Raw genomic sequence first — 24,300 nt, forward strand, 5'->3', positions numbered from 1 at the left:
TGAGTTATTTAAGTCAAACGGACATAAATAAAGGTAGCTGTAATGTACCTTCAAAAAAAAAAAAAAAAAAGGCGCAATTAAAAGTATAGTTAACTTGGTTTATAAATATACGCAAATTTTTGGTTTGTTGCTCCAATTTATTTTTTGCTATATTTTTTTTGAAATTTGATTTGAAACCTCTGGGCAGTGTTGTCGGATAGAAAATTAAAAAAGATTATTCAGATAACAATCTGGAAATGCACCGAAAAATTGATTCTGAAAGTAATTTTCAATTGGATTTACCTGTTATAAGATATCTTTGTACAGTGTTACCAGATTATACCATTTTACAGAAGAGTGTAGTTAAAAAAAAACAAAATTAAGGGTAATTGATATTTTCTAACTCACTTAGCATAATTAAGTACAACCGTATTGAGCAAATTTCCCACACGAAATTGAAATAAGACATAAACTTTGAAAAATATTTGAAACGGGCTTGAGGGATCAAAAAAAATGAATAAAATAAATAAAAATACACAATTTTCATCTCATTACATCAAATATGTTCCGTTCACTTACATATTTTACGTTCATCCCAACTCTTGTTTTGTTTAAACATATTTTTTTTCGTTTGTATTTCGTTACATTCCAGGCAGCAGAAGCTGCACGACATGAACAGTAGCAATAGCAGTAGTAAAAGTGATATCACCGATCCTTTCTCTAACTGAAGCGATAGAGGAAGACCGCGACGACTCGGATGTCGTTAAATGTTTGAAGATAGTATTCCTGCTTAGAGTTACAAAACCGAGCAAAGCTGAGCAGTTATTTATGTTGTATTTATGTAGAGGTTAGGTTTAAGCGATAATTCATATTGCTATGGTAGGCTTCGAAAATCCAAGGAGAAATGTCTTCTCAACGCCAATTCAAAGTCCCTGATACGAGTGAGTGAGATAAATCGTGTTTTTGGTTACGTTGGAATTTTACTGCTTTCTAGTTGATTTTGCCCGTTTTTTGCCTAAAATCAAAACTTTTTCAGGTCATTCTAAAAAAATCTCCATTTACAAATTCATTTCAATATTTCAACTAACCTCTTTAGTGTGGAAGGTCTCTCCAGGTCTCCAGGTCTACAAAAAATTCTAGGCCGGCTACAAAATTATGAGAAAGTTTAACGTGAATCAGATGGAGTTTTTGAGCGCTATAACGTGATGACCTTCTGCTTGATTTGGCCAAGCTAATATTTTGAGAGTTTTCTTTTAGTTTCGAGCTTCAGTTTGAGCAAAACTTGCGCAATTCTACAGAATTCAATGTTTCCAATTTCTAAATCCTTATTGTCTCCTCCTTCTTTCAACAGCCTCTTCTCCCTGGTCCGGTCCTCGAACTCGGACCTGGTGTCCCTGGAATCCGCAGCGGTATCTGTTTCAGCGGCAGCTGCGGGCCATCCACCGCCGGCGCCGCTCCCAATTTCATCATCAACGCCCGGCTCAACGCTACAGCTCCAGCACTTCGCTGATGGCCAGCTCGTTCCCCGCGAACTTCAGCCACTTCAGCACCACCACCAGCCTGGAAAGTTTGTTCCCCAGCCAGCACCGCGGGACGGCGGCCTCGCTGCCGGCGCTGCTGCAGCCCCTGCCGGAGATGGAGGAGGAGTTGGGGCGGCCCCGTCAGCGGCGGGACCACCGGAGCTTGACACCTACTCGACCGACTCGTCCACCGTCGACGAGGACGTCAAGCGGCGACGACGAAAGTTGCACTTTCCGTTCGGAAAGAAGTTTAGCAAATCCTCCAGCAAGAAAACCCAATGAGCTGGCGGTGGAAGCGGAACTGAAGGAGGAGGAAGAGGGCGAGGGGGAAGGGCAGGAGATTGAGGACGAGGAGCAGTACCGGCGCCACAGCAAGGACGACGAGCAGCTGTTTCGGAGTGGGCGCCGGAGGAGCATCTGACAGCGGTGGAACGCCACCATCGGGAGCATCCGGAACGTGGTGCGGCGCCGGCGAAAGGCAAAGGTAAAATGTGATTTTAGAATGTGGAAGCGCACGGATGGTTGAGAGGAGGAGGAGGTAAGTGTTGTGGTTTGTTGGTTTTAGGTGTGGAACTTTTTACCGTTTACGGAAAAAACACTCGTTATACTATTTTATATTGTTGATTCTTTTATGAGACTCGGTTTAAGTAGCAAACTAATTCGTATTTGATTTCGAATGACCGTTTAAGTGTTGTGTGACATACAGACATCTAGGACTGCATAACTATTGTGGCAAAAACATGAACGAAAACGAAATATACAATCGAGAGAGAAAGATAGAGAGAGAGTTGAACACATTCGTGAGTGAGAATATGATTCCATCGTTTCCTGTTCGATGGTAATTTAAGGAGAAAGCTACCCATTACTGTTACTGTATGTGAGTTTTACCTACTTATTTATAAAACTGGAGCTGCACAAAAAAACATCAATCTCTTCCAATTGTGTAAAGTGTAGCTCAAATCTGCCAAGAACTGAACATCGAAAGGCTGAACATTAGTGAAAATAATCACCAAGCAATAACAAGTCTCTGCTAGTAGGAGCCATTACCGGCGCCCACCATGTCAAAATGTAGATCTCTCTGTTCAACTCAATTGAAAAGGAAATAAGTGAAAACGATTTAATAAGCCTGTTCCTGCAACATTTTTTGAACATTATTTTAGTTATTATTATTTTCGCAAAAAAAATCTTTGAAGCTAAACCAAATGGACTTATTTTGGCTCGACTCGACTTCGAGCTAGAGTCGTGGAACATAAACTTTGAAAAATATTTGCAGTCAAACAATCATGATAATCATAACTTCTGGCAATGTGGACAGATCTCGTGTCAGAAAAACCGACAACCATTAGTCATTTTTTTTTTAATAATTGGAGACTGAGGCGCTTCGGAATTTCGATCACCTTCGCCATGACTTCATTCAAATGATTACTGTCACCTCGTAGTCTCGCACAAGCGAGAAAGAGAGAAAAAAAAGAAAGAGCATGCGTCTTCTGGTGGTTGGGTTGCTCTCAAGTTGAGCTCGGATATATTCGTTTCAACTGCCTGTGCGTTCGGTGACGCTATAGAGTTATCTAAGGCCGAGCTCACGCACACTAGCACACCATTTGTTTTGCTGAGTGGTACAAAATTTAACCTCAATCTTTTTCGTGTACGTACACGCAATACATGCGCACGTAGATAACTCTATGTGTGAACCAGGGGGTAGCGAAGAAGCCGCCATCTTGGAAGTTCAGATAACAAACACTCAGAATCAGTATTATTCAGATTACTTTGGTAACACGAAGTGTGTTATCCTGGTTAAACTCAAAAGTCCCATGCAAATGTGTAAAACCAAACTGAAAAATGTGTAATGCCGATTCAGAGTGTACGGGCGCACTGTTTGATCGACCAAAAGAAAAAAAGCAAAAAAAGGTAAACAGAAAAATCACTTTTTCCGATATGAATTTTCAACCAATATTGGGATGGAATCTCCAAGGATATGATAGAATTTGGCATCAGCAACACAATTCACCTGTTTTTCAGGTATTTATCGTTTGAATTGCGGGAAATTTGGAAATCAAAAACCCAAACAATGATTTGTTATGGGCTACCATTTGACAGCTAGTGCTTTTGTTGTGGGCTCTCACTTGACAACCGTGCTAATGTCGACTGTTGTCAGTTTGCTTTGGTCGGAATAGGGTTGCCATCCCCCCGGTGTGAACATTCAATCTTTGTCCCGTGACCGTTTCGCATTCAAGCCTTAAACAGAAAAATGTGGAATATCACCTAAAAATTTACTTATTTTTCTTAGTAATTCCGCATTAAAATTACCATCATTCCCCCGCTTTAGTTTGGCGTACGTGTGTTTAGCCAACTCAAAATACCAAACAGTGTAAAAAATACTCATTTTTCGATACAAGTGCTGAACGTTGAGTGCTATAATGACTTTTCAGCACTGCTATTTTTGGTGATGATAAGTAAGCCTTTCCGTCATTGAGTAATTTTCTGATTTCTGATTTGGATGAAACTTTGTATGTACTTTTTCTACGACCAACGAAGACAATTTTCATAATTAAGATGGTATTAGACTATGACAAACACACTCGCACTTTTTATCAGTTTGTCATTTTGTCTGTTTGTTAGTTTGCCAGCATTTGTTTGCGGAAACGTCAATCTGCATACATTTTGAGTTAAAAAAGTGCGAGTTTGTTTGTCATAGTTAGGACTAGTGATTTTTCACGACAAAAAAAAAAGAATTTTCGCGGTATGTCAATTACAAAACATTGGGATTTCACGACAATTTCACGATGCTTTGAAAACTGCCAAATAAAAAAAGGAAGTTTTTTTTTGTAAAATTTAGCTGTGGTTCAAGATAGAAAATAAACCCTTCTGACCAAAAATATTTATATGGAAAAAGTTGTATGTATTAATTTTGGGAACTTTTGAAGCATTTTTGTTCAGTTGAATTTATGATTCAGCTATTTTTTTTCTATTTACAATTGGCTGAATATACATTGACTAAAATATCTCCAAAACGAAGCTCATTCAACTAAACGATATATTAATCGAAAGTAGAATTAGAAAAATAAGTGTAATCAAATTTTATTATTTTCATAAATATCCGCTATAGGGAAATTTGAGTATTTCAAAAAAGTTTAGGATAAACTTCATTTTTAGCAGTTTTTTAACATAAAGAATATTCTAACGAACCAGATCCTTTAAAATAATTTTTAATCTGACATGCAATATTTTTTTTTATTTGGAAAATGCTTGTTAAAAATCTTTTAAAGTATTTAAATTCAAAATTAAAGATTAAATGTACTATGAAGCGATTTATCAAGTGAATATTGCCAATTTCGCAGCATTTCACGGTTTTTGGCAAAATTCAAGGCCAAGGGAAAATTTTATGCACAGAAAAAAAATCATGATAATAATACATCTGGGAAGGGGTACATCTTTTATGTCAGAAAAAAGGTGTAATTTTACCTCTGGAAATGTGTAATTTTACCACTTTTCTGGTGTAATGTCACTTTTTCAGTCTAAATTGAGGTAAAATAACATCATAAAAGAGGTAATATTCAACCTTCCAAAATTACAGCTTCCAAATTTACATTATTTTTTCTGTGTGGATTACGCGGCTTCCGCGAAATCGTGGATAATCACTTGCCTTAGTCATAGTCTAATACCTGCTTTAGTTCGTCCATACAAATTTTCCTACAATTTTGGCAGCTGTCCATCCAAAAATGTTATTAAAATATTAAAAATCTGTATCTTCAGGACTGATTTTCTGATCGATTGATGTCTTCGGCAAAGTTGTAGGTATTGCTTAGGACTTTTTGGTAAAAAAATAGTAACACTCCTAAAAATTATGATTTTTTTTATTCGGCTTAATACACAATAAACAAAATTATTTTTTAAATTTCTCATTTTTCGAGCAATGACGAAATTTGGTAAGAAATCAGTTGGCAGTGTTGCCAAACTTTCGAAAAAATCATGATTTTTGAAAATTGCGGGAAAAAGTCGAAAATTTTTTAGCTTCATTTTTAAATGGCAAACCAAATTTGCAATCGAAATGTACTTTTAAAAATTTTCATCTAACAACAACAACTAAATAACTTTTGATGTGGTTGATAATTAGTTTGTTTAGGCCATGAAAACGATGCACGAAATCGAAATTTTCTGTAAAATGAAATTAAAAAAATGCCTTTTCTACAGTTTTCGAAAGGTATGGTTATTTGATAAAATTGGCAGCACTGTGTGAATTTTCAAAAATTGTTATGTTGTGTGAAAAGTCTAATATAATTTTGTTTGATTTATGCATCAGCCAAAATTGTGTTGAGACTTTTATGGACGAACTAAACATAAAAAATGCCTTCTTTGGGCATACAAAAGTTACAGTCAAGGCTTCAATCAAATAAAAAATTAGAAACATTAAATTCCCAACAAACTTGCTCATTTTGGGAGAATTGCTTCAGTAAGTATTTTCAAAACGGAACAGAAAAAAAATGTTATTTAACCCTCTACTGCCCAAATTTTTTTTTCGAAAATATTTATTTTTCCCGTGTTCAGGAGGTAATTTTGAGCAACTTTTGTTCTACGAAAAACTTTACTTCTCTTGTTTTATGTTTTTCTTGTTTTATTTTTTGTATTTTAATTTGCATTTATCTTGTTTAGTTTATGTTTGTTTTTGGTAGTATTTGGCCTATTCTACCATCTAATATAATTACATTTTGCCTATCTAATTTTTTCACGTTTTTACAGTCATTTTTTCAATTTTTTGCATGTTTTTCACATTTTCTGCTATAGAATGGCACCATCATCATTTAAATTGCGAAAAAATGCGTAGAGGCATAGTCTGGGACACTACAAAAATTACTGCATACTTCTTTTTACTGAAAGTATAGGAAATGTTAGTAAAAAACACAGCCAAAGTTGACCCCTAAAAAAATTACATTTTTAAAAACACTGGCTAAGTCACATAAAACAAGTTAAACTCCCAACCCTGAAATTTTCTAAAATTTTAAGAGTTCTTCTTTCCAATGCTTTTTAAAGATCAAAAATCGGTTGGAAAATGGATTTTTGGCGATATTTTAGATTGAAGCCCGTCTAGAGGCGGGGTTAGGTTGTAGAGGGTTAATTCGTTATGTAAATTTGATTTTTTCATTTCCAAAAAAAAATCAAATACCTGAAAAAGACCGCATAACTGGTCGAAACGTTGATTATCGCCCAGGTTGACATTGCGATTATGTACGTTTTACCCCATAACTAACAAATAACTTGTCAAATTGAAAGTTTTTAAAGAGTCAAAAAGATCCAAGGTATGGCAACCCTGCCATGATATATCTGCACATTAGTGGAATCTCCAAACATATCCAGGTTTAGATGTTCTTGTTTTGAAAGTTGGTTTGTTTATTTATTTATTTTTCTAATTAAAATGACTCCTCTGATGAGACAGTTAGTTTCAAGATCTGGCATCCCTGTCATGAGTTACTGAGACTTGTGATGATTTGACGGGACTTTTCAAGACTGGAAGTTGTCATTTTTGATGAAAATGGCATCCATATTAGTCTTATTATGCATTGAGAGATGGGTATTTGATGGGTAATCTGGCTCCAACTTTATTCGCTGAAAGCTACATTTGTTTTCAAAGCTTCTTTACAACTTGGTTTTCTTAATAAGCACTAAAAATCCTTCCGATGTTCAGCCTATTGGTATTTCCTAACCCTTTTCGTTCCTATCCCGTTTTTTTTTGCAAAAGACCCTTCCCTCGCCATGAGATGAATGAGAGTGTACTGAGATATCGTTAAACGCAAAAGAGTTTCAACAAGAAAATAAAAATAAAAACGCGGATCATCAAAAAAGTCTGAAAATTTTCTTTAGCATTGTGTACTTTGAATTGAAGCGTCGCACCGCCGACCGTTCTGTTTGTTTATGTGGTAGAACCGTAGTGTTTTCAACGCGCAACTAATGGAACTTAGACAAAATTACACAAACACATACACAACAAATCGTTAGTCTGTAGGCAAAGAATAAAAACTAAGCACAAAGTAAGCGTTACTTAGCCCTACTTTTTTTTCTTCCTATTTTGATGTGCAATTCGTGAAGCTTCAAAACCCTCTTTTAGGGTCGATCGATCAAATATCTGTCACAAAAGCCAAGAGTGTGGTACAGCGGTGTACTTACAGACGAACCTGCGTCTTCCAGCGTAGATTTGAATCTTCAACCTATTTTGTTTTGATCTCATGCTGAAACATATCTAACAAATAAATTTTGTTTGCTTCCTATTTTTTTCTGCGTCCGCGTAGCAATATTTTCACAAGAGACTTTTTCTTTCAATAGTTATTTCTTTCAATGGTAAAATTTGAACAAGATGAATAACAAGCTGGTAACGAAAACAAACAGCCTCTCCCAAAGGGGATTCGATCCTTCGCAGGGAGAGGGGTCATCATCATTCCAAAATTAACTAGGTAGAGAAGAACGTTTGAGAATCTGGTGTGAGTTTTAGATCTTTAATAAACGAAGAAAAGAAAAAAATAAATAAAGTTATCCTGACGGCCTTTCGATCCTAAGTAGTGTTAGCGGGCTTGAATCGCGCAAGTCATGTTTTGAATCATCCTGTTGCTTGAGAATCTGATTAAAAAAAAGTTAATTTCGTACTTATACTTATTAAGAGATGAAGAGTGTATATGAATGATGGTCTTTCGAGCAATTCTCTTAAGAATGTTAATTTTTTTTGTATTTTTTTTTTATTTTGTTGAAAAATGTTGGGTTTCTGTGAACTAAAAGCCTTTTTTCTTTATGAATTTTTCCATAGAATCAACTATATAAATTTGAGAGAAGCCATACAAAAATGCTATGAAATTTATCAATCAATTGGTACCGATTTGGTGACTTTGACAAATTTCAGCCCATTGATGTATTCGTTAAGGTTACATATATATATTTCTTTTAATTTAACATTTTATTGCACAAAATTGATCATAAACATTTTTTCTTGTAAATTGAACAGAGTTTTTGAATATTTTGGTCAGAATGCACATAGCAGTGTTGCCGATTTCTAGAATAAATTTTCAAATGGTCCTATCTACATAGGAAACCCATGACGGATAGGTTGTTTTGAAAATATTATCTAGATTTCAGAAAATAATTATTTTCATCAAGAAAAACTTCAGTGATTTAAAACAATCAATATTTGATGTAATATTCATTTCTTTCGAAACAAATGTAACTTTTTATTTGAAGAAGTCATGATAATGCTTGACCATTTGGGAAAGTATTAAAAGATCTTTAAAAAAAAAACAAACATTTTAAATGAGGTTTTCAAAAGTCACCTTATTAACGGTCAATAGTCAGTTGAAGATAACTAATAACTTTGATATTTAATATTTTAAACAAGACGTTGCTTTGAAACAGATTTACTGATCTGTCCAAAGATCGGCTAAGAAACTAGTGGAAAGTATAATCTGCATTTATTTTAAAAATATGTGGTTTTAGTGGAAGATTTAAAGATTAGGGCTTATTGGATTTCTTTTGAAAGAAGGTTCATTTTATAAGGTTAATAAAAATGTGTAATCCTCGATAATATGAACTTTTTCCAACAAAATACTTTGTGTGTTTCAAAATATGGAATATTTTGTAATTTTTTCAAAAGTTTTTTACACAACGATCTCTAATGTGGTCAAGATCTCTACAAATGTTGGGACTACTTTGTATTAAAAAATATGTTATTTCGTGATTTTTTTTTATAGAATACCGTATTTCTAAATACTAAATCTGGCTATCAATCAAATAAAAAATTTGTAATTTGACGCGATAATTTTGATGTTTAGTAATGTTGAAGATTTTTTCACTTTCACATAGTTTCTTAGCCGGCTTACGTATAGATCAGAAAATTGCACTTAAATTTGGGGAAATTTAGTTAAAAAGTTTTGAGTATTTTATTTAAGAAATTTACAAAATTGTGTCTTGTTTATTACCAATATACCATACCAACATTTGAGTACTATCAATAGAAAATTTGTGTGTTTCAAAATTTGGAATGTTTTGTAATTTTTTCAAAAGTTTTTTACACAACAATCTCTAATGTGGTAAAAATCTCTACAAATGTTGGGACTACTTTGCTTTAAAAAATATGTTTTTTTCTGTGATTTTTTTTTATTAAATACTGTATTTCTAAATACTGAATCTGGCTATCAATTTAGTAAAAAAATTGTAATTTGACGTGATAATTTTTATGTTTAGTAATGTTGAAGATTTTACTTTCAAATAATTTCTTAGCCGGCTTACGGATAGATCAACAAATTGCACTTAAATTTGGGGAAAATCAGGTTAACAAGTTTTGAGTATTTTATTTAACTCTTATGAAGAAAAATCTACAAAATTGTGTCTTGTTTGATACCAATATACCATACCAAAATTTGAGTACTAACAATAGAAAATTTGTGTGTTTCAAAATAAGGAATATTTTGTAATTTTTCCAATTTTTTTTACACAACAATCTCTAATGTGGTAAAGATCTCTACAAATGTTGGGACTACTTTGCTTTAAAAAATATGTTATTTCGTGATATTTTTAATATTTTGCCATTCTTACGAAAATCTTCACGAAATTTTACGTGGTTTAATATCTCACTCACAAAATTTAAAAAAATTGTGTATTTTTTTTAAAGTATCGAATTTTGAGTAATTCACATTAAAAACTCTAAAGTAGTGAAAATTTCACTGGACTTTTAGATTTTTTCAATGTCTTGCTTTTCACTGAAAAACTCTAATATAGTAAAATATGTCTATTTGAAAAAGAAAGGATATTTTGTAATTTTTTAAAAGGTTTCTTACACTGCAATCTTTAATGTGGTCAAAATCTCTACAAATTTGAGTTACGTTTTTTACCCATATTGAAAACTAAGAAAAAAATTAGGTAATTAAAAATAAATGTTTTTTTTTTTGTCAAAATGTGAGTTTTTTGCACTAGAACCTATAATTTCGTGAAAGTCCTAACAAAATATAACGTCTTTTTTTACTACAGATTTTTTAGTTATTTACACTAAAAACTTTTGTGTAGTCCAAATTTACAGAATTAAAAAAAATAAACGTAATTTTTATTAAACATTAACATATTCTGAATTTTTTTTAAGGTGACGATTCAAAATATTTTTTTTGGTGATTTATACATGTACTCCTTTTATCTTATACCTAAAAAAATTTATCTACATTTGAAAAAATGTGCTCAAATGTGTAAAATATGTTTAATTTTAGGTATTTGTTTGATTTGTGAATATTTTTCTGAGCAATTTTTATCAAAACACATAAATTTGCCAAAGACACCAAATGTTATAGATTTTTGGAAATATCACTTTAAAAATATGTTGAAAGCTTTAAAGTATGGATAAAAAAAATTCGTAAATTGGCTATTTTGGTCTACCAGAAAGTGTCACAGCAACAAAAGTAAAAAAGGCAAATTAAAAATTTGCAGGTGTAGATTAATTCCTGTTCATGTAATTTTACCTAAATGAATGTGTAAATCCGTGAAGTCACACAGAAAGTGAAGCAAATTTCACCAGATTTTGATATAAAATAACTTACTTTTTGACATTACATCTTGCAAGATGAACATCGTGACAGAAAATTGTGTAATTTTACATTTCATTAATTTACTTCAAATTACACAGAAAAAGTTGTAAATTTACACCATCGAATTTTCAAATCGCCCAATGTTTTACATTTCTTTTCTGTGTTCGCTCAATTTTTTCTGCAAAATAAACGAAAATACAAACCGTAATTACTGTTCAACATTTTCGAGAATTGCTCTTTGCTCCCGCTTTGGAACTAGACCACACAACAGTTGAAGCGTACTGAACTGGTGTTGCAACCGAGAAAAAAGTTAAATAGTCAGAAATGTGTACAAACGTAACGTTGAAGCATAGTTAGTAACAAATAGAACAACTAAAAGTTAGTTATGTAATAGTAGTAGTAATAATAATGAAAACCGTTTGCCTTCTTTGGGCAAACCCGATAATGATGGTATTATTATATACAGAATCCTAAAAAATAAAAACAAACAAAACACGCGATATGAACATTATTGACAAGAGTAAGACAAAAAAAAGTAAGGGGAAAATATATATTAGAAATAATTGAAAATAACGCGCAGCAAATGTCAATTTCCTGTTTTTAGAACGAAGAGCGAGTGCGAGAAATATTTCAATGGATTTTTTTTCACTCAATTGGTAGAGCAAGTGAGCTAAAAGCAGTTGCGACTCGCAACCCTCTTTTTCTGTGTAAATATTTCCTATCTCGAGTGCGAATTGATAACAACTGCGTTTGCTGAATAACACACACACACATCTACACTTATATTTATAGTTTTCTAGGAGAAAAGTAGAAAAGAAAAACAAATAGATAGATATTTATATTTTTGCTTATTTTATTTTATTTTTTGCATAGTAATCTCTCTGGATGCACTACATCTACTATTTAGGCATCGCACTAATTATGTTTTTAAACGTTTTTATTTTTGCAAAAGTGTAAGAGTGAGCAGTGAGAAGAGGAACTTGCGCAAGCAATATTGGAGGAAATCTACTGTTGATTAATCTTACACAAAAAACAATCTGTAAAACATGACAAACAAAAAAAGTCAAAAATAAAAAGGGTAAACTAAAAGAAACCCCTCCCTCAACAAAGTTGTGAAAGCCCTCGTGCCAGCTTCGTGGCCCGTCGTCGATCGATCTTGTCGTTGCCGGTCCTCGGCAGTGACTCCACGATAAAAACTCCCCCCCGCAGCCGCTTGTAGTCCGGGACCCGCCCGTCCACGTGCGCCACAATCTCCTCCGCGCTAACCGAGCTCCCCCGCACCACAACCAGCGCCGTCGCCAAATCGTTGCTGGCCACCTTCGGATCCGGCAGCCCGACCACCACCGCCTGGCTAACCCCGGCCAGCTCGACGATCAGCGCCTCCAGCTGGGCCGGAGCGATCTGGAAGTTGCGGTAGCGAATCATCGACTTGCGGCGGTCCGTAATGTACAGGAAGCCATCGGCGTCGAAGCGGCCAATGTCGCCCGTTTGGATGAAGCCGTCCGGCGTGAAGAAGGCGGCGGTTTCCTCCGGGTTGGCGTAGTAGCCGATGAAGCGGTGTGGGTACGACGCTTGGATTTCACCCTCCTCGTTGGGGCCGAGGACGCGGGTGCCGTCTTCGGAGACGATCTGCGGGAAAGAGAGGAAGACAGGTTTGGTATGATAATTAATCGACGGTGTGCCTTCCGATCAGCGAATAGGTTTGTTTATTGCAATGTTATTCTCATTTTATTTATTCTCAACTGTACTATCAATTGATATATTTTAAACTGAATAAAATCTGAATGAAAAGCTTAAATTAACCCGGGAAACATAAATTTCAATTCTCGTCGACGTGCCACTCGTGCTGTTTCGCTAATAGGTGGACTGAATCATTCTTGTCTGAATTACATACAAACATACACTTAGAGCATCTCCACTGCCCGGGAGCAAATTCAATGTTATCCTTATGAAAACTGAGTTTTTCAATTTTTTCCACACAAAAAAAACCCGGTTTCGCTTCTCTGTAGGTGATATTCTACCGCAAGAAACTTAGTTTTCAAACTATCGAGGCAAAGCTTCCCGCAATAGAATACCACCTTGAGTGGTAAATTTTTCGAACGATTAGTATAAATTTTTAACAGTTGGGGTTTAGTTTTAGTTTAGTTGCTTTTTTGTAGTTGGTAAAAAGTTGATGAAATTGGTTTATGCTTGACTGTCAATATGACCTGCTTAGGGAGCGTTAATTAATTACGTAACGCAGATGGGGTGAGGGCGGGGGTCGAAGGCCTTGTTACGCTCCATATAAATATTTTAAAATGTGTATGGAAGTTTTGTTACAAGGGGGGAGGGGGTCGAAAAATCATTTTTTTGCGTTACGTAATAAAGGAACGCTCCCTTAGTTGTGTCTCTTTAATCTTCAACAAAAGTTATGACGCCATTGGTTCCCATAATGCTCTGTTGGAAATGATAAAGTTCAGTAAAGTGCTTCAAATTTTACAGGATTTTTGTTAAGCAGATTTTAAAAGAAAATAGCCCATCATATTACATTGTAATAGAGCCATTCCAGCTCAAATCAGGAATTTTTCGAGTACTTTTGTACCCGACCCTCTCCGATTTCAATGAAACTTTGTAGACCTATAAAAGCCATTTTTGTATATATGGAGCCAGTTGCACTCGATAATGACATCTGAGAAGGGCGTAAGGGTTTTAAATATTTTTGTATTTTATAAATATAATATTGCTGTATCTCTAAGCCGTTACATCGTATCAAAAACTGGCCAAAGACAAACTTGTAGGAAATTAGACGGGCTTTTTGAAACAAAAATGCACGCCAGTTCTATGGGATTTTTCAATTTTCAAGCTTAAAAGTTAAATTTTAAAGTGACGTCACGATTTTTTTTTCGCTCAAAATTTTTGTGAAAATAGCCTAAAATGTTACAAAAAGACTCACGAAAAATGCAGGATGGTATGTCTCTCCTAAAAAAATAAAAAAAAGTGGTCTAAACGTCATAATTTAAAAAAAACCGATAGTGGGAATCGATTTCCCAGACAATTTTACATAAAAGCCTCCATATTGACCATTGCCCTAAGTCCAATCCTTGTGAAGATACAGCAGTTTAAAAAATAAAATTGTTGAAAAAATAGTTTTTTTTATGGTTTTTGGCAATTTCTATATGACAGACTTGATTTTTCAGTCTCGTGAATATTTTTACCGGAAAGCTCGTCCAATTTCCCATAAGTTTGTCTTTGACAGCTTTTTAATTTGACTCGTTTAAATATTTACGTAAGCTTATTTACTATCAAGGTTTCTACCACACTGAAAAAAATATTCTATTTTCAGTTATGAGCAATGTAATTACGCTTAAAGGCAAACTTATAGGAAATTGGACGAGCTTTCCGGTAAAAATATTCACGAGACTGAAAAATCAAGTCTTTCATATAGAAATTGCCAAAAATCGCTAAAAACCCTATTTTTTAACATTTTTTTTTAAAACCGCTGTATCTCAAGGATTGGACTTAGGACAATGGTCAATATGGAGACTTTTATGTAAAATTCTCTGGGAAAACGATTCCCACTATTTTGACGTTTAGACCACTTTTCAAAAAGACAGTTTTAGTAAATGATTTTTGTTTTTTTTTAGGAGAGACATACCATCCTGCATTTTTCATGAGTCTTTTTGTAACATTCTAGGCTATTTTCACAAAAATTTTGAGCGAAAAAAATCGTTACATCACCTTAAAATTTAACTTTTAAACTTAAAAATTGAAAAACCCCATAGAACTGGCGTGCATTTTTGTTTCAGTGTATTTTTTTTTTCAAAAAGCCCGTCCAATTTCCTACAAGTTTGTCTTTGGCCACTTTTTGATACGATGTAACGGATTAGAGATACAGCAATATTTTATTTACAAAATAAAAAAAAATATTTAAAACCCTTACGCCCTTCTCAAATGTCATTATCGAGTGCAACTGGCTCCATATACATGTCTAAAAAGTATCATTGAAATCGGAGAGGGTCGGGTACAAAAGTACCCGAAAAATTCCTGATTTGAGCTGGAATTGCTCAGGAAGCTCAAAAAGGCCATTCCTGTGATCAAAGGGTTTAGAAGATTTTTTTTTCTGTACAACAGATGTGAGGAAGGCTCCAACCACCACATGGTGGTTTATCGGGTGATTTTAGGTCTTTATGAAGACCTGATTTGTACAGGTAGAAAAAGTCATGTTTTTTTTTTACAAAAAATGCATTTTAAATGACTTGAAAACGAGAACGATATCAGTTTTTATGTTATGCACTTTTTGATTGCTTGATAAATTTTTCATAAAAAATTAAATCAAAAAAGTTTTCCACGCTTTCCAAAAAAAAAAAATCTGTAAATGTTGCCAACCCTGTTAATAGTTGTTTATGCAACAAGTTGCAAAAAGAGGATTTTTTCAGCACGAGTCGTACATTTATCCAACGAGGTTCACCGAGTTGGATAAATACGAAGAGTGCTGAAAAAATCAAGTTTTGCAACAAGTTCCATACAAAATTTTTTGCAATTCCAAAAAACACACACTGAGTGAAATTTTATGTCAAATTTTCATGTAATTTGGCAATAAATCGTTTGAATCAAAAAAATGTTGAAAAGTGTTACTTTTCGAAACAAGTGCTGAAAAGTTCAACTTTTCAGCACCCATTTGAGTGCTGAAAAAGGAGAACTTTTCAGCATTTATTTTGAAAAGTGTTGCTATTCGATTCTGTTATTTTTGGTACAGAAAAGTAGGCTATTTCGTCGTTCAAGAATGACAGGAAAAGTAAGTAGTTTCACGACGGAATTGCAAAAAAATTATTTTAGTTTAGTTGAACTTTTCAGCACTTGTTTTGAAAAGTCACACTTTTCAAAAAAAAATTTTATTTAAACGATTTATTGACAAAATACATGAAAATTTGACATAAAATTTCACTCAGTGTGTGTTTTTTGGAATTGCAAAAAATGTTGTATGGAACTCGTTGCAAAACATGATTTTTTCAGCACTCTTCGTATTTATCCAACTCGGTGAACCTCGTTGGATAAATGTACGACTCGTGCTGAAAAAATCCTCTTTTTGCAACTTGTTGCATAAACTACTATTAACCAACTTGTGCCATAGCTGAAAAGAAGCCGTTATCAGAATAACAGATTTTTGGAATATTTTTTAGAGCCTCTTGGTTTTACAGCTGAGCAATTCCCTACGAAATCGGTCTTTTTGCAATTTTAATTGTTGTATTGTTTTATCCGGCTGAAACTTTTTTGTTGCCTTTTGTATGCCCAAACAAGCAAAAAGCAAAAAAAAAAAATCGCTCATTTCTGAGAGAATTTCTCAGGACCTACAATTTACCCTTAAATGACTTTAACTCGAAAGTGGCGCATTTGTCGAAAAATTGTAAGGTATTCTTCGATTGAAAAATTTTTACTTAAAAATGCTTTTAGTTTATTTTGTAGGATTCCTTTTGAATATTGTTAAAAAAATATGGATAAATGTTAGTGAAAAATCTGTATACGTTTAAAATTGTTGTGCCTCGGCTCTGGTCAAGTTCGAGGGGAAGACCAGAATAAAATTTTTAACGACAACATATGCTTTTGCCAAACATTTATTTGCGGTGTTGTACATAGAAAATTCACTGAACTTGATCATATTTTGAAACGAACTTAAACATTAAAAAAAAAACATCTCTCAGCGACAGAATAGTTACCTTTCTCTGTCGAGCTCTCAAACAATAGCTCCCAAATTTTGGGTATGAGAACAGAAAACAAATGTTTTTTTTTTAATTAAATATGTTATTATTGAACTTTCTTATAATAATTACATTTCATTTACATTCTAAGTGGTACGGCTAAATGCTCTTCATCTTTGTTGTATTTTTCGTTTTATTGTTAACTGTTCACATTCATTTATTTACTTCAAATTGTTTTACATTTTTGCATTCTATCGAATACATTTGGGTAAGAAAGAAAAAAAAATCACTTTAACGAAAACAAATGTTTAATCCGGTAGCAAACCGAATTCAAATGCTTTTCGGATAAATTGGGTACTAAAGCCATATGTCAATTTTTATGCACAACGGTAAAAAGCACGATTAAAAACCATTTCTGATCACTTTTTTCATTTTAATGCAAAAAAAAATGCAAGACAACATTTGTTCGATGGATCACCTATGGTCCCCTTGGAACGAGCTGTCAACACGGACGAACGGACATGACACCAGGAACAAATTTTCTTCAAATTTCTGAAGCAAACTATCACTTGGGCCATCTACATTCAAGTGGTCGAAGTAGCATCACGCGATTAAGCATGCTTTCTCAAAATGTCTTATGCAATAATTAATTAAAACATTTAGCATTAGTATGGTGCTAGAAACAGTTTTTTGGCATTAAGTTTGTCTTTATGATTCTATGTAATTTATCATGGACTCTAAAATTGCCGAAAAAATATAGAAATGGTATTTTTAATATAAATTCATACGACCATTTCAAAAAATGCCCATGAGTTTGCTTCATCAGCTGGCTTTGTTTACGTTTTAAACCACGTGGCGCGAAGATTTTGACATAGAGTTATCTACGTGCGCATGTATTGCGTGTACGTACACGAAAAAGATTGAGGTTAAATTTTGTACCGGCCAGCAAAACAAATGGCGTGCTAGTGTGCATGAGCCGAGCTCCCGTGGTGTAGTGGTACGGGTTTCGCTTTGTAAGCGGAAGGTCGATGGCTGAAACCCATCTGGCGAGGCAAAAGGGGTAGGTGGCGGTCGAGAGGGGATATCGGCTGCTGCGGGAATTGACTTTGTCAAGTCCCAAGCCTCCCCAAAACCCATCCCATCCAATCTCTCGGACGATCTGTTGGCGACTGAGTCTGAGCGTTGAAGAACTCTGTAACAATACGCAGAGAAGAGCTTCAAATGCTACTTTCGACTCGGTCACATGCTCTCAGGCAAAATTCGAGCTGAAGATTGGGCTATATGATCGGTAACGATCTCTAGATGGGTCAAAAATAAACGAGATTTCCCCTCAATCTCGCTCATCTCCACGTCCTCCGATCGGTCTCTCGTGCTCGTGTGGCATGGCATTTGGGGGATTGGTCTGGGGAATGAGAGGGGGCAACTGCTCGAATAATTCGTCAAATACTGTCTCGCTCAAACAATAGCGCTACGGAAGACGATCGTTCGGCAGGCTGTGTATAGCAGCAAAACAGAAAACCTGAGAACAGATCATACTACAATAGATACGCAAGTGTCGCAGTGGTCCGTGTCTGTTCACAGTAAAAAAAAAAAAAAAAAAAAAAAAAAATAGTGTGCATGAGATCGGTCTTAGATAACTCTATAGGCGATCTCGCTTGCGCTGTTTTTCGCCAAGAAGAAGTAAAAGAAAACCTGCTTCACTTTTTGAAACCCCGTGTCATGTCCGTTCGTCCGTGCTGTCAAGTAGGAGCTTTTCTGTCAAGAAGGACCGCGAGGTTAATTTTTCAAAATTGATTTAAAAATCCATTCTAAACTCTTTGTGGTCGTACAAAGGGTCATTGTACTCAGAAAAATAAGCTTTATCGCTATAAACAATAATATCAGCAATCTAAGCTTCATTTTAGGACCCAATTGTGAGCAAATTAACAAACGGGACAAATACCTCGGTAGAATTACTCAGAAAGGCAAATTTAGTATGTTTTTCCATTGTATTTGCCCCAGGAGTGGAGATGCCCTTAAAGCATACATACTAGAGTGGTTCAAATTTGACGTTTCAACAACCATTACAGAGCTGAATTGACCCAATTAAGCCCTGAAAAGGACAGGAAATTTGAATCACTTTAATGAATGAATACTTAATCTCAATAGAAAATAATAAATAAAAACTCACCCTCGCCGTCACGTTCGTCGCCAGCATTCCTACGGACCCCGCCCTGGGCACCATGTCCAGTGCAATAATCCCGCCAAACTCACTCATGGAATAGCCCAAAAACACGCGCCCTTCCGGGTTGAGCAGCGCATCCGCTCGCTTCCGCAACGCCTCCGGCAGGGCACATCCTCCGGTGCCCACGATGCGCAACGTGGGAAAGCGCAGCTGGTTCGCCTCCCAGTGGTCAACCAGGTCCGCCAGCATGGGCGGTGGCGTGAAGATGGTCGTGACGCGGTACTTGGCGATCAGCTCCCCGGCGAAGCTTGGGCTGAATGATTTCGCGGTGGTGATACGTGTTCCACCGTTGAACAGGGCCAGCATCAACATTTGGAAGGCCGATCCCCAGTAGAGCGAGCTGAAGCAGAGGAAGGTTTCGACTCCGAGGCCGGTAACGCGCACGTACGGAGCGATCAACTGGGCGTGGCTGACGCAGACGGCTTTTGGGAGGTTGGTGGTTCCGGAGGAGCATACGATCGCGGCCACGGTTTTGTCCGAATCGCCCAGGTAAGGTGGTTGGTACTTGTCTTCGTTGTCCACGGGTGAAAACAGGGTTTCCTCAGTTTCCGGCGCGTCCAACACCAGAATCTGCGCGTTTAACCCGATACCATCGAGCGACCGCTTCACCGTGGCCAAGTTATGCCCGTTGCAGAACACCAACTTGGGCTTCGTGATGCCCATCAAGTGCATCAGGTCGGACTCCTCGAAGTGGGCGTGTAATGCGTGCGCAGGAGCTCCCACCAAGAAACATCCCAGCAAGGACGCCGTCACCCGTGGGCTATTCTCGACGGCCATGCAGACCACGTCCCCCTTCGTAAGGCCATACCTTTTGGTCAGATTGAGCGCCGCCCGGATCATCCGAAGGCGTAGCTCTCGACAGGTGAACTCCGCTCCGCTGTCGGCACAAATCTCAAACACCTTGTCCGGGGTGCGCTCCAGCAGGTTGATGATCACCTGGCCGAGGCTGGCGGCCGGATTCAGGATCGGAGGCTGGCGGAGACCGTGCCAGCATTTTGTGAGCGCGTCAAAGTGGGACATTTCTTCGGGGTTGTAGAACAATGTTTGAACGACGGGAAAACACTGAACTTGAAAAGGAGTGCTTTTGATAATTTATAGCTTTATGTAAGAGTAATCTTTGTACTCTTGGTCTCGAGTGTTTTGTTATCGGTTGGAATCGAATGAAACAGTTGTTTCATAGTGGAGATCTGAGAAATGCCCACTATCACTGTTTATGGGTTAGTAAGTGACTGGACCACGTCGAGTGGAATCTAAGCCCTTTCTGGACTGGACTCGAATAACTGCAGTACCAAGTCGTCTTGTTATCTACATAATAAACTGAGTTTTAACGTCATTAATAAAATTTTCTATTCAGACTCCTCACCTAGAACAAGACAAATGAGCTGCGCAGTGCCAAAATGAATAATGAAATGTTAAAAAAAAACTGCAAACAACCATTTGGAAAGGCGATTCCATCCATCCAGAGGGTAGAGTAGCTTCCACCAAAATCGCAATGAAAGATGTGCTGCCTCTCGCTTGTAGCACCCATCAAAACGACGCGATCGTGCTATCTGGTCGCATGTCGCATTTTGACGTTTTGACAAAGTGCGCTTTTGATTGAACAAACAACAACTAAATCACACACTGTAAACAATAACAAAAACAAAAACAAGTTCCGTTCGACTTACTGATCTGTGCATTGTTTCGAAATTTTGTTGAATTTTGTTGCCGGAGTCAGGGGTATTAAAAAACATCCAAAAAGCAAAAACAGATAATTTGGTTTATTGGACCATTTCAAAAAAAAAAAAAAAAGACTCCGGAAATGTAAACAGTAGACATGCAAGCCAGAGTGTCAATCAACATCTGACTGGGCATTCCATAGAAATTTGTCATAATTTCGAACAGGTGGAAATAACTCAAATAACTCGACAAAAACGTGTTCAGCAGATTTGTTGTTAAAATGGTTTTAACTCCGTTATTCCCACCTGCTCGGTATTGCAGAATTTGCCAAAACAGCACATCTGATCAGACAAAACATCTTTAACTCAGGAGTTAAGGAAAAATGACATTTCATACGCCTTCAAACGTTTTATGCCAAATAGGTTTTATTTTGGCAAAAAATAAGTCTTTATCTTGCCAAATGATAAAATTGAGATGGTTTGCAACTAGGTGCTGAAAAGACAGAACGCGTAACGTGATTCCCACTAATACAACTAAGTTACAGCTGTAAATATAAACAAAGTAGAAGGCTATGTTCAAGCTCAAGCGTGACATATTTTTGCTGCTGAAGTGATTTGTTTTGAAACATTTTGGATTAGTTTATTTTAAAGTTTTTGCTGAAAAATAAGTGCTTGCGGTTTTTTTGTTCGTAACCTAAATGATGGGCGACCAAATCCATCTTTGTTTTCCACGTGACGAACAATTGCGTCAGAAGTGGGTGGAGTTTTATGAATCTGAAGAGCAACCGAATGGATGTTACGAGATTTTGTATCTATAAAGCGCAGTGATAATATCGGAGTAAGTTTATTCAATATTATTTGGCTGGTGCCATTCATAGTTATTGATAATTCGTCGCAAACATTTCAACAAACGTAACAAATATAGGTGAGACATAGCGCTTATTGAAATGTTAGTGACGATTTGGGCCAATTTTGATTTTAACCATCTTCTTAAAATTTGTTGACATCGAATACCTCAAAAGCATGACAAATAAATTATAGATCGATTACAATACTTGCCACTTCTTGGTATCATTTTTCAAACAGTAAATTGGTTCCGCTTTGACAGTTTTAAATTGAGGCCGCTTTGCGGACCCCTGTTCTGAACCCAGGTTTGCAAAAATGGCGATGATAAAATTTATATTATTTAATAATAGGGGAAATTCTCGTATGTTTGGCAGGTTAAGCTCTCGCTCCTAACTCCATCCAATTTGCTGATTTTCACTATTTAAATAACTAATTCTGCAAAACTTTTGAAAGAAACTTGCTTGCTCACTTCTTATTAAGCTGTTTATCACTCGATATCAGTTGAAAACGCTTTTAATTAGCTTTAATTGAATGTCAAAGTTCTGACCTGCCAACATTAGAGGCACGCTGGAATTAGATGCTGTTCCCCTAGATATTGAAGGTAATCAAAGTAATTTGAATGCCTTTTTTTCGTTGTTCCTCGCAAATTCAGTTGCGGTTGATTTTTATTAATAAATGTAGGGGAGATAAAGTCAAAAAAAAAAACAACTCGCTTCATAAAAATCATTATTTTGTAATCATAGTGTTTAATGTTAAAAAATATGTTATTGCAATTCTTTGAAAAAATGTTCAAATTATTTTTAAACATCTATCGCAATACTAATTATATCAGAAATTCAGCATAAATGAGTGTTCTCATCAAATTTAAATCAAATTTCAGTCAGTTCTCTATTTTTTCAACCAAGATGGCGGTCAATCACATTCAATCAGAACAATGCACTGCTGATTGGCCGCGTTAAAAGCTTTTATTGTCACAAGGTTTTATGTCCGAGGCATAAAACCCTGTTAGAACCTACTAATTAGCTTTTGCTTTTTGGTTGCGGTGAATGCCCAAATAAGACTTTTAAGCAATCAAAATTCTACCATAAAACCTTAATAAAACTAGGTGGTGGCTAAGTTTGTTTGAAATGTTACTTGGAAAAACAGCATCTTTTTAGTTTTTTTTTTATTTGGATGAAACTTTGTGTGTAATTGTTTCTATCAACAAGGCATTTTGCATCGATTTGATGTCTTCGGCAAAGTTGTAGGTATTGCTTAACATTTTTCAGAAAAAAAACAGTTAAAAAAAAGTTGCTCGTAACTTTACAGAAAAAATAGTTGCACTCTAAAAAACACCCTTTTTAATTCAACTATTCAGACAAAAAAAAACAAACTGCGCAAAATAACCATTTTTGGAATTTTCTTTTTTGGATACCATAGATTGCATAGATAGGATTTCAACTAATTTTCCAACTATTGTTCAACCGTTGAGATTTTGTCTAATATTTTATATTTTTACAACATATACTTGGTGGTTGGGTTACACAATATTCATGTAATTTTTTCATATATGAGCAATTCTCTACCAAAACCGGAAATGGATTTTATTTGTATTTTTTGATTTGGCTCAAACTTTGTGGGGGCCTTCCCTATGACCAAATTTGCTATTTTGTGTCATTGGTTCACCCATACAAGTCTCCATACAATTTTGGCAGCTGTCCATACAAAAATGGTATGTAAATATTCAAACAGCTGTAACTTTTGAGTGAATTTTCTGATCAATTTGGTGTCTTCGGCAAAGTTGCAGGTATTGTTGAGGACTTTTGAGAAAAAAATAGGTACACGGAAAAAAAAAATTTGCAGATTTTTTTATCAACTTTTTTTTTCACTAAAACTAATTTCCCAAAATACGTATTTTTTGATTTTCGAGATTTTTTGATATGTTTTAGGGGACAAAAATCCGCAACTTTTGAGCCATAGAGAAACATGGTCAAAAAATCTGCCGCCGAGTTATGAATTTTTGAAAAAATAGTGATTTTTGGAAAAAAAAATCGAAGTTTTATGCAAAATCAAGTTTGACATTACTTTTAAATGCAAAATTGAATTTGCAGTCGAAAAGTACTTTACAGATTTTTTATTAAAGGGCTCCGTTTTCAAGATATAGCCACCGAAAGTTTGATTTTAGCGAAATATTTGCAGTTTTTCAATTTTTAAAAATAGTGACCATGAGTGACCATTTCTAAAAATATTTTTTTTGAAAAGTTCAGTTTTTAAATCAAGACTAGCATTTTAAATGTGCGTAATATTCAATATTTGGCCCTTTTAAATGTTAGTCTTGATTTAAAAAAATTCAAAATATTTTTTTCGAAAAGATCGGAAAATTTCACGAATGTTTCATATATTAACATTGAAAATCGGACCATTGCTGAGATGTCGTCATTAGAAAATGGTGGGCTGATTGGGTGAGACTTAGAAAACTTCAATTTTCGTGTTTCTTTTTCTTTAAGCCGCTGTATTTCAGCAACCATAGGTCCAATCTTCAATGTCTCTTAGACAATTTTATAGCAAATTTTCTGAACTTTTCAAAAAAAAATATTTTTAGAAATGGTCAGTCATGGTCACTATTTTTAAAAATTGAAAAACTGCAAATATTTCGCTAAAATCAAAATTTCCGTGGCTATATCTAGAAAATGGAGCCCTTTATCAAAAAATCTGTAAAGTACTTTTCGATTGCAAATTCAACTTTGCATTAAAAAGTAATGTCAAACTTGATTTTGCATAAAACTTTGATTTTTTTCCAAAAATCACTATTTTTTTTTCAAAAATTCATAACTCGGCGGCAGATTTTTTGACCATGTTTCTCTATGGCTTAAA

The 24,300-nt window shown here is 35.4% G+C and overlaps 3 protein-coding genes across 7 annotated transcripts in view; 2 read left to right on the forward strand and 1 right to left on the reverse strand.

Moving 5' to 3' along the window:
• LOC120413320 (stromal interaction molecule homolog) overlaps positions 1-12,133 on the forward strand; it is a 62,534-nt gene extending 50,401 nt beyond the window's left edge. For 4 of the 5 annotated variants that reach the window (XM_052706581.1, XM_039574085.2, XM_052706580.1 and 1 more), the window contains one exon: positions 1,331-1,927. In XM_052706581.1, coding sequence (XP_052562541.1) covers positions 1,331-1,781 — 451 coding nt within the window. In that variant the 3' untranslated portion in view covers positions 1,782-1,927. Of the gene's footprint in view, positions 1-1,330 lie in introns of all 5 variants that reach the window. The other variant, XM_039574088.2, reaches the window with a different exon arrangement.
• LOC120413332 (uncharacterized) overlaps positions 1,842-24,300 on the forward strand; it is a 113,165-nt gene continuing 90,706 nt past the window's right edge. Inside the window, exon 1 of the mRNA XM_052706579.1 lies at positions 1,842-1,983. The gene's annotated coding sequence lies outside the window, so the exon portion shown is untranslated. The remainder of the gene's footprint in view (positions 1,984-24,300) is intronic.
• On the reverse strand, positions 10,733-20,023 carry LOC120413328 (uncharacterized). Its single transcript, XM_039574102.2, has 2 exons — positions 18,890-20,023; positions 10,733-12,673 (listed from the first exon to the last, which is right to left on the reverse strand). Exons 1-2 carry the CDS (start codon positions 19,961-19,963, stop codon positions 12,146-12,148), a joined length of 1,602 nt encoding a protein of 533 aa, XP_039430036.1. The 5' UTR covers positions 19,964-20,023; the 3' UTR covers positions 10,733-12,145.

The sequence above is a fragment of the Culex pipiens genome, chromosome 1, assembly GCF_016801865.2.
Source record: "Culex pipiens pallens isolate TS chromosome 1, TS_CPP_V2, whole genome shotgun sequence".
In the NCBI taxonomy this organism is placed as follows: domain Eukaryota; kingdom Metazoa; phylum Arthropoda; class Insecta; order Diptera; family Culicidae; genus Culex; species Culex pipiens.

What these genes read in the sequence shown, in the direction of transcription:
- LOC120413328 (XM_039574102.2), bottom strand. Translation starts at nt 19,963, where the DNA reads ATGTCCCACTTTGACGCGCTCACAAAATGCTGGCACGGTCTCCGCCAG. An exon ending in CGACGAACGTGACGGCGAGG is followed by an intron (nt 12,674 to 18,889) that starts GTGAGTTTTTAT and finishes TCTTTCCCGCAG; the next exon opens with ATCGTCTCCGAAGACGGCAC.